The sequence below is a fragment of the Agelaius tricolor genome, unplaced genomic scaffold (genome assembly GCF_023055355.1).
Source record: "Agelaius tricolor isolate 1412-34295 unplaced genomic scaffold, bAgeTri1.0.p SCAF_10, whole genome shotgun sequence".
Classification (NCBI taxonomy): domain Eukaryota; kingdom Metazoa; phylum Chordata; class Aves; order Passeriformes; family Icteridae; genus Agelaius; species Agelaius tricolor.
Window position 1 is genome coordinate 17,766,457 of NW_027269270.1, and position 18,851 is coordinate 17,785,307.

Genomic DNA, 18,851 nt, shown 5'->3' on the forward strand with positions numbered 1-18,851 from the left:
CTAAGAAGGCATTTCTGTTTATTTAATTTAATTGGCATACAAATATTTAGAAACAAAAGAACACACACACAGAAATTCCACACAAACTGCTTCTCCTTATTCTATCAGACTATCAGGAATGGGAGAAATGCTTGAAATTTCACAGAGTGCCTTTGGAGGCTCTGCAGGTGTAAGGGAGGAGGTGCAGTACTGATGCCAGCTCTCGTAGCTGAGAGAGGCTCCCCAGTGACTGCAGAGCAGAAATGAGACGCACAATGCACTGGCAGCCAGGATGTAACGTAGAAACCTGGTTTACTTCATTGCAAACAAATGGACAATATATATTGTACAATATATAATAAAAATACAGCTGATACAAGTGCCACTAATTAACAAAAAAACTAATATTAAAGACTTAAAAATGCTCATTTTTGTAATATATACACTGCAGTAATAAGCCACAATAAATACATCAAATTTCATATCATTCATAATAAATACGGAAAATATAAATACAGAAGAATACAGTTAATTTGAATAAATTATTACAACATAAGATCTAGGTTAAGTTCTGTTGAATATTATTGTAGCTTATATTACCCTTTGGCATCTTTGATGTTACAACTTGTTTAAAAAAAGGAAATTAAGGAAATGTGTAGTTCATGAAGCTTAAAATTATTTCCATATACAGATTTTAAGATGAACTCTTTCCCTTTGCTTCTTCAAACAGTTTAAAAGCAGCAGTCCAAATAAATATCTTGCTTAACTGTTGAGACCTCCATAATTTTAGTATGCAAGATCATCTGTAATGGAAAATGTTAAGTACGTAACAATTATTTTTCTCAGAAATTATTAATGTTAGAAGTAATGTACAAATTTTAAACTAATGGCTGCAATTATGCCTTTTTTCTAGTCCCATTTGAATGGATTACCTGTCTGAAAGACAATCAACTTAAGTGCTTTTGAGTTTATGCCATGGTGTACTATTTACCACTTGCCAACAAAAATTTCAAAAGCAATTTTATATTCTTGTGGGGAAATATATATATGTACATATACAGAGAGAGATGAACCTGCTAAAAGACAGGGATGGACTAGACAGTGTGAATGTTAATATAGTCTGTTAAAACAAAACACTTTAAACATATAAAAGGCAATGTGTTTTTTACAAAATTTCTATTAGTTGGAGATTAAAATAAATCAGAAGAACCAACTGCCATGTTTTATGTTAACAGGTATTAACAAGTACATTTGTATTAATAATTTTATTTGTAAAAGGTTATTACACCAGAATGCAATGTAACTTAAAAGATCAACTTTACTAAGACAATATTACAGGCTGAGGATCTTAGGAACAGTTTTGTAATCTACAGATTTTGACTATTTTTGCACTGTTAAATGTCTAGCGCTTATTTGACATCAAACACATTTTAAACATATTTCACAAACTACACTTCAGACATATTTCCATAGAAGTGCCTACAATCAAGTCAGTTAAAAGAAGTGCCCAGTTATTAAGCCTTGTTTACATGGGCATTTGAGACCTGAAGTTGTGGTATTTGTGTGAAATGGCTTGGAAAAAACCAGCATGCTTGCTTCTGGTTTTAAGAGAACCAGCTGCCAGTGCACATCATGATCTTTTCGAGAAGCTGAAAACTGGTGCTGAATCTATATCTGAGACTCACAAATGGTTCTTTACAGTGATTCCCCCATTACCCCAGCAAGATTAACCTTCATCCAAAATCCAACCCAAAATTTCATTCTTAAGAATGTATTTTAGAAGTTTAAGGTGGAGAAACCTAAAATAATTACCTGCCATAATGTACTAAGCCTCATTTGAAAATGCCAAGATAAAATGCTGATAAAAGGACATTTTGCCTTTGCTTTTAGCATCTCTTGCTAGCTGAGAAACTGGGTATATAAGAATAGATGCCCGGGAGCAGAGTTAACTAAGATGATTTTGAACTTGTCTTTGAAACTGCCATCAGCAAAGAGTGACATAGTAGCAATGCTTCTAGGGTGCTGCTTTTTCATTTTTTTACCCCATGGATTTGGATAAGTCTTTTATTTAATGGCCACCTGTATAACTCTGGCCTGGAAAAAATGCCAGTTCCTATTTCCACTGAGTTCATGTTTGGTTACAATATATTAAATAACAGAAACAATATTTCAATCTAACATGGGCAGGCTTGTAGTGAATGTCCATATACTTTACCATCCTTGCTGGGAAGAGATCGTAATTCACCTTTTTCCTTCTGTTGTTTTTTTTCTAATATGCTTTATTTTTCCCTTAATAGGAAAAATAATCTGTATCAATCTGCCTCTTGGCTTCATCTTACTTTTCCTTTAAATTGTTCTTTCTATCCTCCCTGCACTCACTCAAGTGTTTGAAGACAAAGGATTATCTTGATCCTTTTATTAGAACAATGATGCACATTTGTATCTTCCAGCATTTTCCCTATCAAGAACAGCTAATCCCATCTTCATGGTATGTTGGAAAAGTGAACTTAGAGAAGAACGTACATGAGAGACAAACTTTGTTTTGACTTGGGTCTGCTGGACATTCATTCAGAAAGAGAAGTGTCATTGCTAAGCTCCATATTAAAATAATTGTGTTAATAAAGTACAAAATGTACCTTTTGAATTTATTTTTGTTGCACCCGCAGCCTTGGATGAAGGACTATGATCTCAATTGAGAAGGTGCAACACAGAGCACCAAGAATATGGTTCTCCAGTCAATGGAACCTTCTGAGGGGTGGGTGTCTGCCTAACCTTAAAGACAGCAGTAGGGCAACATATATTTTAACTCTAGAATCATGGAGTGGCCTGGTTAGGAAGGGATCTGAAAGACCATCTAGTGCCAGCCACTAGATCACGTTGTTCAAAACCCCACCCAACCTGGCTTTTCAAGATCTCATTCTCAGCACAAAGGACAGCAGAGTTGCCCTTTTGCTTGATTTTAATGAAAAGTCTTACTGTACAATGGACCTCCCAAACACCAGAAGGGAGGAAGGAACTAAAAAGAAATTACTAAGACTGCAAAACAGGTGTTTCATAAAGTGGATATCCATATAAAGTAAAATCAGCTATTAGGGTAGCAGAAAAATTCTCAAAGATGTCACAACTTTCCTCCTTAAGTGGAAACTATACTCTTGTTAGCCATAAAATTAAAAGCTGTGTTGGATTTAGGGGAGGGAAGAGACAGTGAAAAGGAAAAACTTGTGAAGAACTCAAGTGTGTGTTCATTCAGACATCTTTAAAACTACATTGCACTTCTTCCTCACTTCACAGTATTTGTACTTTGGATTTGACACTTCTTGGAGAAAATGGACAATAGTTTGCACATGGACAATGATTACAGAGAATAGCAAAATTAGGAATATTAAAAAAACTTTGAAACACTGAAAAGGCAAATGATGAGATTTTTCATACCAAGGAACACGTAAGTGAACTAGACTCTGTTTTGAAAATAACAGCTTTCTACCATTTTAAAAAAATAGTAATCACATTTAGTATTTTAGAAATAAATTCTATAGAATATATTCTCTGAGTTAATTCTAGATTTTCAAAGTATTTTACATCAACTGTCCTGCAACTGTAATAAAGCAGATGACAGAATTACTCTTTAGTCTCAGCGGGAAAGCCTAACACCCCCAAATGCTTAAGGATTTTCCATATCATCCTCTTCTGTTCCTGACTGTTTCAGGAAATAAAACAACTGCCACAATGAACATCAGTTTATAAAACTCACCAGCTGTAACAGTGCCCTTATTTAACAAATGCCTTTTAAAAGGGTATCATGGGTCTGTCTTGCTTTATGTTTGAGTAGGAACACCTGCATTGCTACAGGAGCAACCTAGACAAGGAGTTTCAACTGAGAGAATTCAGCTGGCAAAAGAATGCAGAGGAGCAAGACTGCTTGTTGCTGCCAAGTGTGGTGTTGCAGGAAAACTACAATCTTGCTGCTCAAATGTTAAGCACTAGACAGGTAAATGTTGTATATTCAACACAGCTTTTAGTCCAATTTTTCACTGTGAAATTTACTTTTTAACTTCTGCTCATTAATCCAGTCTAAGGAAAGGAGAGCTCATTTCAGCTATTTTTCATGTTCGTGAAAAATTTCTGGTCACTTCTGAGCTGGGCTGGGCTTAATTTGGAAAATGGCAGTCTGCAGTACAAAAATTCAGTTATGATGCCAAAACATGAGAATAAAATGGCATTTTACCTGTTCTATACTATAGAATTATGTTTTATCACAGTATCTCCAACTACATTACAAACCAGAGCACAGAGAACATGATGACACAACAGGACAAAGGCAAAGTCTCCTCTGTCTGAGCCCAGTACTCCCTATCCAGTGTAGCACATTTCTGTCAGGAACACCTGAACTAATAAAACCTTTTATACATGCTCAGTTTTGCATACAAATATATGTGTACAATCTTTAACAAAGCAGCTGTGTTTGTGAAGGTACTGCCTGTGAGGCAGGGAAAGCAACATGATCAGTTTATTAGCATATTTACTGAAATAAAACAGCCAGATCAGGTTAGAAACCGGATCTGGCCTGGGATCAGTCAGCAATCTAGTGAGTAACAGCACCACTAATACCACACAGGAGTCCTGCAGCACTTGGACCAAAGGCAGGATCCCACTGTTAACAGAGCAGGGGAGCAGCTGAACCTTATAAGTAATAGTTACTATGGAGTGGAACCAATGGCCTTAAAATAAACAGATGTCAACTCCAATTATGATTCACTAGCAGGAACTTATGCAAATAAAAAATTGTAAAGCTTTACAAATCTAGAATTTTCTAATCTAAGTGGCATACAGCTCAACAAAGAATATTAGAAGCTCCTCCTGACCAGCTTTTAATTTTAAGGATCTTTCAATGGGCATGAGTTGTTGCTCTTAAGCAACAACTGCAATTGCTGTAATAGTGTCAACAAAATTCTAATTTCATGTCTAACATCAATTAAAGCATTATATATATTTAACAATGCACCTTTTTCCAAGAGAGGTGAAGTTCACCTTATAGGCAAAAGGGCATCTGCTTTTAGGTGCTGTTCCAGTCATGGTCTCGGTGAAAATTCCAGTTTCTTTCAAGAAAGGGAAATACCTTTGTTATGACTCATTTTTGTGAACGATGCAATATAATCACAAATGTATACTGGGCTTCTTAGGAGTGTTTCCCAGTAGCTAGATATCTTGGAAATGAAGCTGATAAAGACTATCAGTAATATAGATATTTTCACAAGTAATATACTGTGTTGATACAGAAGCAAATACTGCTGGATATCATTTAGTAACATAATACTTTTATTACACAGAAACAGCCTACCCAAAACGAAAGGACTGGTTATCAACATGAATTTTAACCAGCTGGGAAATGGGACACAGCATGTTAAAACATGTATATACTAGCCCAGAAAATAACATGAAAATATTTTCCATCCCATGACTTAAGCCTGGCTTTTCCTTAAATGAAGAGAATGCTTTTTTGTTCTAAAAAATAAATCAAAGTTTAAACAAGTGATGGGAAACTCGACTCTCACCTGATTTCTACATCCTACTCTAGATCAGAAATCTGTGCCAATGGAAATAGTAAATAACCATCACCTCAATATTTAAAGCTAGCTGAGAAGTATTTTATAAAGTTGATCACTTACTGTGCTTGCTGATATTATTAAAGATATTTTTCATGTGAAAGGACAGGGGCCAAGAAAATAATTCCTTATTGCTCAGTAAGGGCACAAATAACAAAGCAAAAGATTTAACTTTCCCCTGAGAGAAATACCTCAGTAAAGTGTGTGGTTCTCCAACACACTCTGAAGTTAAAGAGCCGCTACTGATCCTCATCTACTGTCCCAGCTCAAGCAAAAGAGATTTGTGCTTTTGTTGCTGGTGTTAAGGGAGTGCCTAATTTAAGCCCACTGTTAAAGCAAGACCCCAATATATACAGAGACTTGTTATATTTGCCCTTAGAATATCTTGAACAGAATAATTAATTCTTAAGTGCAGAACTTTAAGGACTAGCGCATTTCTCTTTAAAAATCATGGGTATTTGCTGTATGGCATTGGAGAACACAGGCACTTACCTGGCTACTCAGCCTTAGAGAAAGAGCCTAGAGTGGTCTGTGACTGCGAGGAACAGAGGCTGTGGAAGTGCTGAGCCAGATAACCAGCATGAGTGCGCTCTCCAGGAGATGGAACACGTTGCAAGTTTGGAATCCAGTCCCTAGAGAACTAGACTTTTCAATGCAGTTCATAGAAAACATGTAGGACTTCTTGTGGAAACAAGTAAATAAAAAAATCTTTCCAGCTACTACATGGAGTAAAAATATTTTGCTAATTTAGCATAAATACGAGGAATCACTCTGCCCAGATTTCATATAAAAACAATTAAGTTAGCTCTTTTTTTGAAAAGCATATTTTACATTGGCAGTTCTTCTACTGGAGTACTGTACATGATGTTTTAAAGAGCTTCTAACCAGAAGAATCACTGTTACAGAGATAAAATTTACACTGTGTTTACATGCACACTGTTAACCACCTAGATTTGACACAGATAAAAACTAAAATGCTGATCTGTATTTTGACAAACAAGACAGGCCTACATTTCAACTACTTGATGTATAATAAATGAAATCTCAGTATTAGAAGAACAAAAATGCTGAAATAGATTTTGAAATCAAAATAAGGCAGTGCAGAATTACCAGTGCAGAGAAAAGCAGATTCCTATGCCTCCTTTTCTAAACAAAAGCAAGGTTGTTTAATAAATTAAAGATAGTTTCATTCCCATTCCATTTAAAAACAAGCGGATCACAATGTAATGGATATCCATATGATGCACATGTTCTTTTGCTTGCAGACTTTTGCAGATACAAAATTTCTGAAGCTATTTTTTCCTCACTGAATGGACTGTTTCCTAATAAGACCAAATGGTACTAAATTTGAGATACAATCAGAAGTTCACAAAAGCCAGTCTTGTGTATCATAAAAATTTAGGCAATCTAGACACTTCCACATTTTTCCCCATGCTTTATTTAAACTTTGATCAGTAAGGCTCTGCTTTTATAAATTGCATACTGACATATTCATAAACTGGCTTGGGAGAAACGTACAGGTTTTGTTACAGTGAATTTTAAGACCTTACATTGCCTCAGGGTCTGGAGCTATGGCATTTCTCGGAAGAGGTTCACAGTTCCCGCAGTTCGTACAGTACTGCAAAGTGGCACTAAAGTGCGTAAGGATCTGAACGGTGGCTGGCCTGAAGGTGCTGTGTGAGCTTAAGCTACTGCTTTGCCATTATATACAAGATCATTCTTCTTTGGGGATGGGGTACTAGCTCTGGAATGCCACTGATTTTAGTTTTAAATCGAGGATTGTCTACCTTTCTCTATTCTAGATGTAAATGCCCCCTTTCTGACTCTTCTGTTTGTCAAGAACAGTAAAAGAGAAAAATAGTACACTCTAAAAATGTTTCAAGATGATTTATCAGAAATAGTATTAGGAAAAAATAAGGAAGAATACAAGGTACTCCAGATGAAAAGTGGCCATGCTCTTTGTATGGATCTTCTGCTCAAATGAACATGCTGTTCATTTTTATCAAAACATGAATCTTTAACTACCATAAATAAAATACAAACAGTACAGAACAATTAAAACTTTTTTTTTGTACAGTAGTTATTTTTACATTAAACTTACCATCTTTTCAGATATGTTGAAAATTAGGACTCTAAACATGATTATTTCAAAGTATCATTTTTAACAATCTTGCACAGGCCCGACAGTCAAAAACATGGAAGTTTTGATTCAGATACCTTGGCAGGTTTCACATACGTTCATAGGTAGGCTACTTTGAAATATGTTGGATGTGTTTTTTACTTATCTGTTTATTTTTATCAAAAAAATGGGTTGATTATTTTTATTTAAATCTTTACATGAACTGGTTTTGTGCAATACCACTGCCAGTGTAGCTTGAGAAAACAAAATGTGTCTGGAACATTGACTATAGTCCAAGTATCATCTACCTCTTAAAAAAGTAAGTTTCTAGGAAAATCCAGTGGGAGTGAATTTTAACACAGGAAGTCTAGTCCTAGAATAATTTAAATTTAAACAGGCACCGTCTCTACCACTGGTGATTTGATGCACTCTTCGTGCAGTCTGCTCTTCTCCGGGAGGTTTAGTGAATTCTCAGCAGGGTGTTCCTGCACATGACTGTCACCATTCAAAGCTGAGACAAAGCCATCTTGAGAAGGACCTTTCAAGTATGAGTGAAATTCCACTGGTGGGTGACTCGGCCTATGCTCAGTGTATAAACTGTTACAGGGAGCACTGCCATCTCCTTCAGAAGATGAGCAGCAAACAATCACTGAGGGGTTTGCGGAAGGGTAATGAGGGCTGCTAAAAGTTTCCTCTGATGGCCGTGTGTAGTCAACAAACTGTTCTGAAGTCATGTTGTAAGGCACCAGAGAAAGACTACCATTCTTGACAGCATCCCTTTCTGAGTAAGTGTCACCAATCTGGTTAGCAGTGCCAGCAACGTGGTTCTCTATTTGGTAATACAGAGTTGAAGAGTTAGTATAGTATGAGGCATTTTTAGAGTGGTTTTCATGCACAGCAGTTCCATCAGAGTAGCAAAGGACAGAAGGAAGAGGCACCATATCAGCATGGGAGCTCATACTTTCTACAAAATCATCTGCTTTTTCTTCCTCCTCATCTTCCTCCTCATCTTCCTCTTCCTCTTCGTCATCATCTGATTCACTAGGGGCTAAACTCTGTGTACTAGAATCTGTAACTCCACTACAAAAGCTACTCCCATCTTCCTCTTCCTCCTCTTCCCCTGGGCAGTCCAAGTCCTCAGCTGACTGGGAATGCATAACTGTAGCCGGGGGTTCGGTTTCAATCTCAAAATTTTCTGCAATCGAATATTCGACTGGATGGGGTCCTGGACTCATGGAACTACTGTGTGCACTTATCTCAGTGTGACAGCCATTGAGTGCTGGAACTTGCTGCTCTCTATTTTTCTCCAATTCAAGTTTCATTATCGTGTGCAAAAAGTGAGTCCGTACACGGATAGGGTTAAATTCGATTCTACCTGCTGTATTGCTACACCCTTCTTTAGTGCAACCACATGGAAAAGACATACGATCCACCTTTTAAAAAAGAGAATACAGATTAACAGTAGGAAGCAAAAGCCTGGTGACATGACAGAGCCTAGACAGCCTAGAGAAATACAAAGGTGAAGTGGGATTCACCTTGAGAAATGCTGGTAGAATAAGTCAAAGCTAACAATCATTCAGGGAGTCAGCCCTGGAGTTTAGCAGTACTGAGAGAACAGTAAGGGGCCTGGACATGCTCCACTATTGCAGAGAAGGGAAAACTGATTCTGTTCCATAGGTAAAAGTATTACATAGTGGAAGAAAAATAGGTAGCTTTTCAATTTCTTGATCTGCTATAGCTTTACTTCATTTTGTGCTCAAATCCAGGCAAAAGTGTTTCCAGAAACACCTTAAAATTTGGTAAAAATCATGGAAACTAGACACCCATTGAAACAAAATGAATGATGTACAGAAACCTTTATAAATTACCAATGGGGACACCTGATCTCATAAAACAGGAACAAATACTCAAGTGCATTTTCAAAGGTAATCCAGTCAATTCTAGATGCAATATTGTAAACTCAACAGACCAGGCACAGAACTTCTACGTCTAATATCTTAAAATTTTGAATCCATGTGTTGGCAAGTTTGATTAGACAGCCTAAGGTCTGTGACTTTCACCTGCACTGTAACACCTAAACATCAAATATGCACAGGAGAACCACACAAAACAATTCAGTATATCTTCCCCACATGTGGAGATGAAAACAGGAACAGCAAAGAGACTATATTATTTTAAATAGCAGAGAAAGTTTAGCTTGGCTTTATGAGATGGTGAAAAATGCTTTCAGGAAGCAAACTCAGCTGCAATACAGCAATTCAGCAGAACTAGCAGAAATATCTTTTAGGGAACATTGTGGGACATGTACAGCTGACACTATGCAAATGTACAGTATGAAATAACTCTTCAGTCTGCAGAGGAAAAACTTGCTATATTAGCAGATACCTTTTTACTGCCTACATGCAAATTTATCATGCACAGATTTTAAGTATCATGCATGTTACATAAAGGACAGCATCACACAATGTCATTTACTGTTTCCCACAGAGTTTGGACTATAATTCACATTTGGAGTGTCTGCTAATTGTTTCTAAACTAAAAGGTAATATCCCTTCTGAAATCTGCAGGCTACTTATTCTTCTGTTGTCTGCATCTACCTATTCAGATAAAGGCCTAAAAGGAGTATGTGGAGCAGAATACTTGTGTAAGAACAAAAAAATCCCCTAAGCCATGTATGTGCCTAAAATCATACTGAAGATATTTTGGGAGATTGTACTGATTGCCCACCATATAGCCTTAAAACAGGGCACTAACAAACAGGCTGGATATCCACAAGTGTTACTGCCTAATACTTAATTTCCAATAGTTATAATGTTGAGAACAGAAAGTACACACACGTGCATGGACACACAACCTTCCCCCTCCCCAGACAATTAAATAATGTAGACATTTACCTGACATTTTATGCCTGCAAGACTGCAGGTGCAAGTTTCTGGGTCACAGAACACACGGCAGTCGCAGCCACAATCCTCTCTGGACAGGCGGATGGCTCGCAGTTCGTGCTTTTCTTCCACGTCAATCTTCTTCACTCCAGAAGCTCGCAGCAGTGCCCGCCGCTTTTTTGTAGGCAGGGGTTGGAGAAAGAAGTACTCATCTACTTCAGTGTTGTCTAGATCAATATCATCATCAGAAATGTCATCCAGAGTCAGTGTATTGGCTTCCTCAGATTCCACCGTACCGTTCTTGGTCATCTGTTGCACAAAACAATTAACGAAGTCCTTAAACAATGCTCACACGCACGTCATGTCATAGATGGCAATATGTGAAATGCATTATCAATTGACAAAAAGCTGTATGTAAAAATGCTGCATGACTGCCAGGAAGTTCCAGAAAATGATCACAGATAGGGTGACCAAGCATTTCTTTCACATTTAGAATATGAATTAAAACCACATTTTTAATACCAAGTTTGTAATGAAGGTAAGAAATTATCTGTTCTTTATTTACTTAAATTTACTGTTTGCCATTAGCTGCTAGATCTCATGCCACTTTGAAATCTAGTCTTTTCTGTATTGCTTCACAAGATAATTTTTGAGACCTTAATTGATTCCTGTCTGAGCTCTCTGAAATTCTTAAATATCCCTTTTGAGATAGCAATGATACTACTGACATAGGTTCAGATCATGATGCATCACAGGTTTGTAAAATGGTATATTTTATGTACTACTCCACTTTCTGTTACACATTTCACATTACACTGGTAAAAGAGGGGGTAATAGCTCCCTCAATAGTTCTGCCTGGCCCTGGGACAATGGGGAGATTATTTACACCAGGTATTTCAACATATTCGTTCAGTAAAGTAGGAAAAGCAACATTAGAAGTCATCCTTTTTCCTGTACACTCTACAGCAAGAGAGAGGTAAATCCACACAGGGATTAAATGCATCTTGAATTAGCTGCCTGAAGCTAATACCTCACCATACACACAACTCAGCCTGAATATTTCAGTCCAGAATGGCATTCTTGCTTATATCTTTTTCATTTTACGTTAGCAAGGTAGCACTAAGTAGAGTGTATTTATGTTTCTTTGATTTCTTTGTTTGTTTGTTTAATATGCAACAGGGGAATGACCTATCTAAGAAATCTGATTTCTCTAGTTTTATATACACAAGGCTCAAACCATTCCTTAAGCAGATCACTGTTATTTAATCTAAGTTTGAAACTGTGGAGGGAGAAAAAATTCTAATCCCTGCTCCTGTAATTAATTTACTATTTTATTCAATTACTGTTTTATAAAAATTAACTTTTAGGGCTCTTACCCATGAGGTGAATGCTGTAACTGGCCAGCACACAAAGGCACCTACAGAACCATTCCACCCCTGGCACGTATTTCTCCTCCTCCTGCAAACCTTAACTACTTTGCTGCACAGCAGTGGAGCATCAGGGCCTGGCCTGCAGGGATGTGCTGAATGCCACGTGCATCCCGCAGGCTGGAACATCCCACATGTGCCATCAGACAGCAGATTGCCTTTGCAAAGCACCTCAGCTCCTGACTCCTTTGCAGGATGATTTCCTTCTTGTCGCCTCTTTTTTTTTTCCTCCATTTTGCCACACAAAGAACAAATGAATTAATAAAAGGAAAGAGTCTAACATTTCTCAAAAAAGTAACTGGGTAACTACAGAAGGAGGAAGATTATCAAAAACTACCAAATACATTTTCCAGAACTTCAGGGGAACATTAAGCTCTCTTGATTGTCATAATATTGCTCATCTGAATTAAACTTTATAGTAGATGGGTAAATTTCCTCATAAATCTAAAGGTTAATGTCATGACCACAGAACAAAGGCCAATGAATATGTGAAGCCTTTGGGTGAAATTCAGTCCCACTCAGTAAAACAGGAAAAATGCAGGATGGACATCTCTGCCTTGCCCTAGCTGGAAGTTATTCCTTACAACTTCCCACAAAGGGAACCTACTGTGTCCACAGACCAGGCAGCCTTACACGACTGGTTTCATGCTAATAATGTTAATTTCAGGAGACATTATGAGTAAGGACTCTCTTAGGCAATTTTTTGTGCTTACTCATGCTTTCTCAAATGATTATCTTGTACCTTTCATTTGATAAGATGGCTTTTACATCCAGAATTTTCACACTCTGCTGCTAATAAGTGTTTATGCTCCTGTCAGCAGTGTTTTCATCAAAGTGCTGGTACTAAATGGCCAAAGTGACTTGAAGATGATTTCACAGCCTTTATCTGCTTTTAGTTAGAGATGTTTCTTATTTGGCCTTTTGCTTTTAGCAACAAAAACAGTATCTAATATTATGGAAATTCAATTTCAATATATTCCTGTATTTTTATCTTTTTTAACAGGTTCTACAGGAGCAAATAATTTCTACTCACCAATTTATATATTTTCATGCAATTCAAAAAAAAAAATCCCAGAGAAACTGAAATTAAAAACCACACCAAAAATATTACTTTCTATTTACATAATGGTTTTCAAATAGAAAAACCTCTGACTAAACTTCATTCTACTCCATTTTCTCATTTTCTTTATTTTTCTGTGATGTCATTTTTTTATGCAAGTTGTGATTAGCACATTTTCATTAAATTAATAATAGTTTTGCTGACATAACTGCTAACACTGTCACCTTAGAATGCCACATTTCCTTTTCTATTCATTTAGAAACTATGTGAATGACCAAGAAGCTCTTCCATCTCTGTAATAAAAAATCAGCAAGGCCCTGTTTTCTTAAGTAAACAAAACATGCTCAGTGCTTTACAGTGACTCTTCACTAATTCAGCAAGTCCTGGATTTTCTTTCCATGTTTGACATTTTCTTTTCTTTTTTTTTAACCCAAGCACGTAATCAGGGATGCAACTAAACTGAGGTTAATGGACTAGTTAAACAGGAAGATTTTTGTTGCCAATGTTTTTATACATGCTCCAGATGAATAGGAATATTTCACTCTGGTAAAAAATTTAACACCAGTAAGACGAAAATAAGGAATGCAAATAAGGCTCTCCTTATTCACTCCATATTTATGAAGAGATTTTGCAGAAACTTAACAATCTTAATAATCATCCACTCAAGTGGCTGGGAAGATGGAAAAACATGTATTTGGAAAATAAGCAGAAAGTATGGTCTGTGTCCCCAAAACAGACTGGGTGGAAACGAAATGAGTTAATTAAGAAAGGAGATACATCCCAGCCAAGAGCAGGATTAGGAAAGGATGAAGAGCCAAGCTCCAGTGCATAAAGGCTAAATGGCCTCATCTACTCTTTCAAGGTAAATAAGATCTGTGATTTTTCTGGCTTTATTTTCTTGCTAAGAAAAGTGAGATATTTGTGTGCTTGACTATTCTTTACTCACTCCACTGGGGATTCCTCTCTTTGAGCTGATTCCTGGAAGTCAGCCAAGGGATCTACAGCTAGTCATCAGTTACACAGCACAATTCACACTTGATGCTCTGAAAATCCTGTGATGTGAGATGTTACAGGTATAACCTCTATCAAGGGATAAGTCACTAGCACTCTACTAGCCTTTGGTTTCCAACCTGTCCAAATACCTGTCTGTGATTCACCTTCATCCTGAGTGGTTTTATGTTTGTTCTATGACAGTTCAGATTTTGTGACCTTATGAATTTATTTAAGAATCTATTTAGTTATGAAAAAACCCCAAACAGTTAGAAAACTGAAAAAAGCTCAGTTACAATTCTAAATATTGTTCACTTTTAATTACAGGATTGGGTGGAAACGAAATCTGAAAAAAAGGCAAAAATACATGCAATGCAATCCATGACACAAAAAAACAGAAGTTAGAAGACTCATTCTCTTCCTGGCACTTCCAGACTTCTGCTGGACACCTTGTTCAAGGCTAACTCCCACCACTCTCTGCAGAAAACAGGGAGTAAAGAACAACCTCCCTGTAAGCACTTGGAGGAACACAGCAGTGACAACTACAAGAGCACTTCGTATAATCAAACAAAAATGCATCTTCAGTAAAATTAGAAAACTCCAGGAAAACATCTATTTCCAACTGAAAATGGAGCTCATAGGAGGTGATTGTTTTGTTTAACACACATACCTTGGGCGCCTATAGCTCTGACACTGTTCAGTTAAATTAGGGCAGAGATCAAAGTCTTAGAGAAGCTTTACCTTTAACTTTAGAGAATTGAGTTTTTCCTCCCTTAGGTGCTCTCTCAGCATCTCTCGGTGGAGCCTCTCCTGTTCCATGGCAAACTCCCCCAGGGTGTACTGGCGCACGCTGTTGTGGCGCGTGGACATTCCCAGCGTGCTCCCTCCCTGGCTGGGAACGCTGGTGAAGCCTTGCCTTCTCGTGAAGTAATACACAGTGACACAGTTGAAGTGGACATTCTTTGTTCTCTTACGCTTCTCCCTCTTCAGGATTGAAGATGCTGGAACAGAGGCAGATTTCAGTGTGAATGCTGACCTCCAGTGAGGCTGCAGATGTGTTCAGACAAAGGGAACTGCACAAGTGACAATACCTGACTACACAGACACCGTATTCCAAGGTGAGAAGGACAAGAAGGGAATGTTAGAAATAGAAGCCCCTACAAGCTGTTACAGTCATGAACACCATTGTCTACTTCAGAAGAGAAATACTTGGCCAGGAAAGTTTTTCTTTCCTATCACATCACAAAAATGTTTTATCCTTTTACCAAGAAAGCAATCAAATCCCAGCAAAAGAAACTTCCTTCAGTGTCACCATAGAGATGGTGATCCAATGACTTGTAACTCTTCCAACCCCTGCCAACAAAGTTGCACAAGGCAGGAGAGATCCACATCATTACAGCACAGGGTCATGATAACAGAAAAGATCAGAATATCCAATTACCTAATTTGTGAGAAATTGATGTTGGAGAAACTATAAAAGCAGTATGCTTAGTATTTTATGCTGTCTCAAAAATTCATACCATCATCATCGCCACTGAATGATATAGAAATAATTCTGACTAGCAGTCAGATTTTGTTTTTCTTTACCTTCATCTGTCTTTCTGCTGCCATCCACTGAATACATGTGTGTGTATATAGTCTAATGTGTAGAATTTTTATAAAAAACTAAATCTAGTATTTTCTAACTCTCTTCTGATTCCACTCATACCTGTGCTCAGGTTTTTTAGTAAACGTATGCAGTAACATATGAAACGTGTTTAAAAAAAATGCCAGATTTTAACTATTAAATATTCTTCTTTTGATTCTACAGACACTTAGCAACTCCTTCCCATGATACTGGTCTACTGTTTCTCACTGATAATAGCTGCATGCCATTAGAGGACATAAAAAAAGACACACAAACCTTAGAGAAAGGTAAGGGACACTCCTTGATTTTTAAGATGAGCAGTCCAATTTATTTGATTTGTTGCAAAATAGCAACAGGTTGTTGAGAATGCAGCTTGTAAGTCATTGCTTTGCAGTTTATAAGCAACAACTGCAGGTGTGTGCAGGTATGAATGAGAGGCCTCATTGCCAGAATTGAGGCAGTAAAATGATTTAAAGGGTGCCTGACCACTCTTGAATGGCTTGGAATCATTCTATAAAAGCAGTAAGAACACCAAGATGTAGACTGATAATCTAGAATTCCACCATTTCCAGAGATGGGACCCACTTGGCCTTCAGGTCTGGTTTTGTAACAGGTCTCGTTTCTTGTCACAGGTAAAACACAGTTCAGCCTCCATTACTGGTTGTGAAATGTTAATCACCACAAACGTAAATCCATAAACTTCTACATGAAGTAAAACTGTCAAAACACCCAGCATCATCTACCAAACTGTGGGAAAACCAAATATATTAGAAAATACAGCTCTGTATCCAAATTACAGACAGTGTGTCCTACAGACATTAGCACTGAACTTTGTGGCTCACTGAAAAAGGATTACTTCTCCTAAATACTAATAAGCTGCTCAAAGTATGGTAAAGTATATGGTTTGCTATATAAATAACAGACCTCCTGCAGGTGTGCTGGATTATAAATATAAAACAGATAAATATGATCAGGTCCTGTGACTCACATGCTGCTAGTAAAGTGTGTTACAAAAAAAAAGGTGTAGCATGTACAAAGAGAAATCAAAAGACAAATTCTGTTACATTAGGCATCTTTAACTTGCATCAAATTTGAAGCAAATCTCCTATCAACAGAGCTTGTCAAAAATATTTATAGGAAGCCTTTAGTGAGGGAAGAGGGTATTTCATTAGCAGACTAGCTGATAGGGATGTGTCAATTTTGCATGATATTAAATATGGCTTTAATGTGTTGTTCTTTTTCATACATACCACAGTTCCAAAACAAAACTGCCTTTAAAAAAACCAATTTCTGAGCATTTGTAGGATGGGGTAATTTTCATACTGAAACATTCTCTTTCAATGTAGCATAAAAGCAAATACACTAAATCAGAACCTGCACTGGCAATATGCTCTAATACATAAGAAAGTGCCTATTAAAAAACCCTTTTTCTGCTGAATGAGGTATCTAAACCATTCTGGGGTGTATCCAATTTCAGATATCAGTATCAATGTTATTTGGATCTCGACTAGATGATGCCTCTATTTCAGAATAAATACTGGCAGCTATGGAAAGGCAGGCAGCTTTTTTGCCAAATAAATGAACCAGTCACAAATGAGAAATAATACTATTGCAAAATACTCAAAGAAAGAAAAGGAAAGTTGCTCTTGAAAAAAAAAATACACATACATTTCATGAAGAAATCAAAGGTAACTGCACCTGTGAATCTCACAAGTTAGAGAATCACACAAACCTTTGAATCCTCATCTGTAAACCTGAGTATCTATGACACAAGGTCTGATAGTAATCTGGTTTAGATCTTAGCTGTGGAACTCCTGACAGGGCTGCTTTACTGGCAGGAATGACAAATGCTGCAATAAAAGCACTTCTGTTTTTTCAAGTCTCAATCTTTTTATGGTACAGATACTACTTTCATATTAATGGCTAAACATAAATAATGACCCTTAGGTTGTATTCACACACTACACGCTAACATTAATAGCTAAATGAAGCTAAGCAGAAGAGTATGTGATCTAGTTACTTCCAGATGAAAAAAAAAATCATCTCTGATAAAAACTAGATAATCATGAATGAGCTTTTACACTATGTGCATTTTTGCCCATGTGTGTGCATCAAAATTCAGAACATGAATTTCATGCACTGCCATACATTTATGCCTAATATTTCGGTCAGCAGTCTCTCAGTTTTGACTACAGATGTCATGGCTGTCTTAAAGAACCCATTAATGCATATCTTCAATTTTTTTATAGTTCTTATCAATTTCAGTAATTGAATTGTCAATGCCACACCATCAAAGTTGTTTGTTTGTGGGGTTTTTTTGATATGTCACTGATTGAAACTGTCAGAATTGAGATGAACTTCATGAAAATGTTGACACACGGTAACTTCAGTGTCACTGGCACTGTAAAGTCAGCACTAGATTGAAGATGTGTATGAAGACAATGAGAGAGCTGACACATTTGTTGTAAATGCCATTGAAGTTTGTGCTGTTATTTATGAACATTGTAATTCTGAGTCAGACAAATTATACAACAGTCTGTAATTAAACACGTGTGTAAACATTCGGAGCCCTCAGAATACATGGGATTACTTTTTCTGGAACACATCCTATCTTTGGGTAGAGCTCATTAAAGGGCAGAGTTAAGGCCCTATGAAGAACTCCACAGCCGTCTCCTGAATGCTGCTGTCGGGAGGAGTTAGAATATATTCATATTTATGTGAATTTTGTTTACAAGAATAGATCTGGCAGGAGCTGCAGGAGTTTACAGGATTGTATTTGATTAGTCAAAAGCACAGATTAGAATGTCAGCGAGGAGACATGAGAATTGTGACCACCTCAGCTACCAAGGGCACAGAAAGAAGCACAATCAGCACTGCAAAGCACTGTGTTCCTGCTCTATTACACTTCCTAAAAATCTCTGAGCAGAGGGCTGCCTTGATGTGAGCTCAAAAATACTATTAAATACTGAATGGAAATGTTGAACACTTTCCAATGTCAGGGACAAAGTGCTCTATAACTGATTCAAACCCTTTACTTCAAACCAACCAAAACAGAACTACCACCTTATCAAGAGTCTGGGGCATTTGTTATTTTGCATGCACTGTACCTTACACAGTATGTTCAATCTGCTGGAATCACTGCTAAGGGCACTGTTTAACTCAAG

The 18,851-nt window shown here is 37.1% G+C and overlaps 1 protein-coding gene across 9 annotated transcripts in view; it reads right to left on the reverse strand.

The window, feature by feature from the left end:
* Nucleotides 1-274: 274 nt before the first annotated feature.
* Nucleotides 275-18,851, reverse strand: part of CSRNP3 (cysteine and serine rich nuclear protein 3) — a 97,934-nt gene continuing 79,357 nt past the window's right edge. For 5 of the 9 annotated variants that reach the window (XM_071435003.1, XM_071435002.1, XM_071435004.1 and 2 more), the window contains 3 exons: nt 14,802-15,061; nt 10,596-10,892; nt 275-9,134 (listed from right to left, as the gene is read on the reverse strand). In XM_071435003.1, the coding sequence (XP_071291104.1) occupies nt 8,091-9,134; nt 10,596-10,892; nt 14,802-15,061 (1,601 nt within the window). In that variant the 3' untranslated portion in view covers nt 275-8,090. The remainder of the gene's footprint in view (nt 9,135-10,595; nt 10,893-14,801; nt 15,062-18,851) is intronic. The other 4 variants (XR_011680384.1, XR_011680382.1, XR_011680381.1 and 1 more) reach the window with 4 other exon arrangements.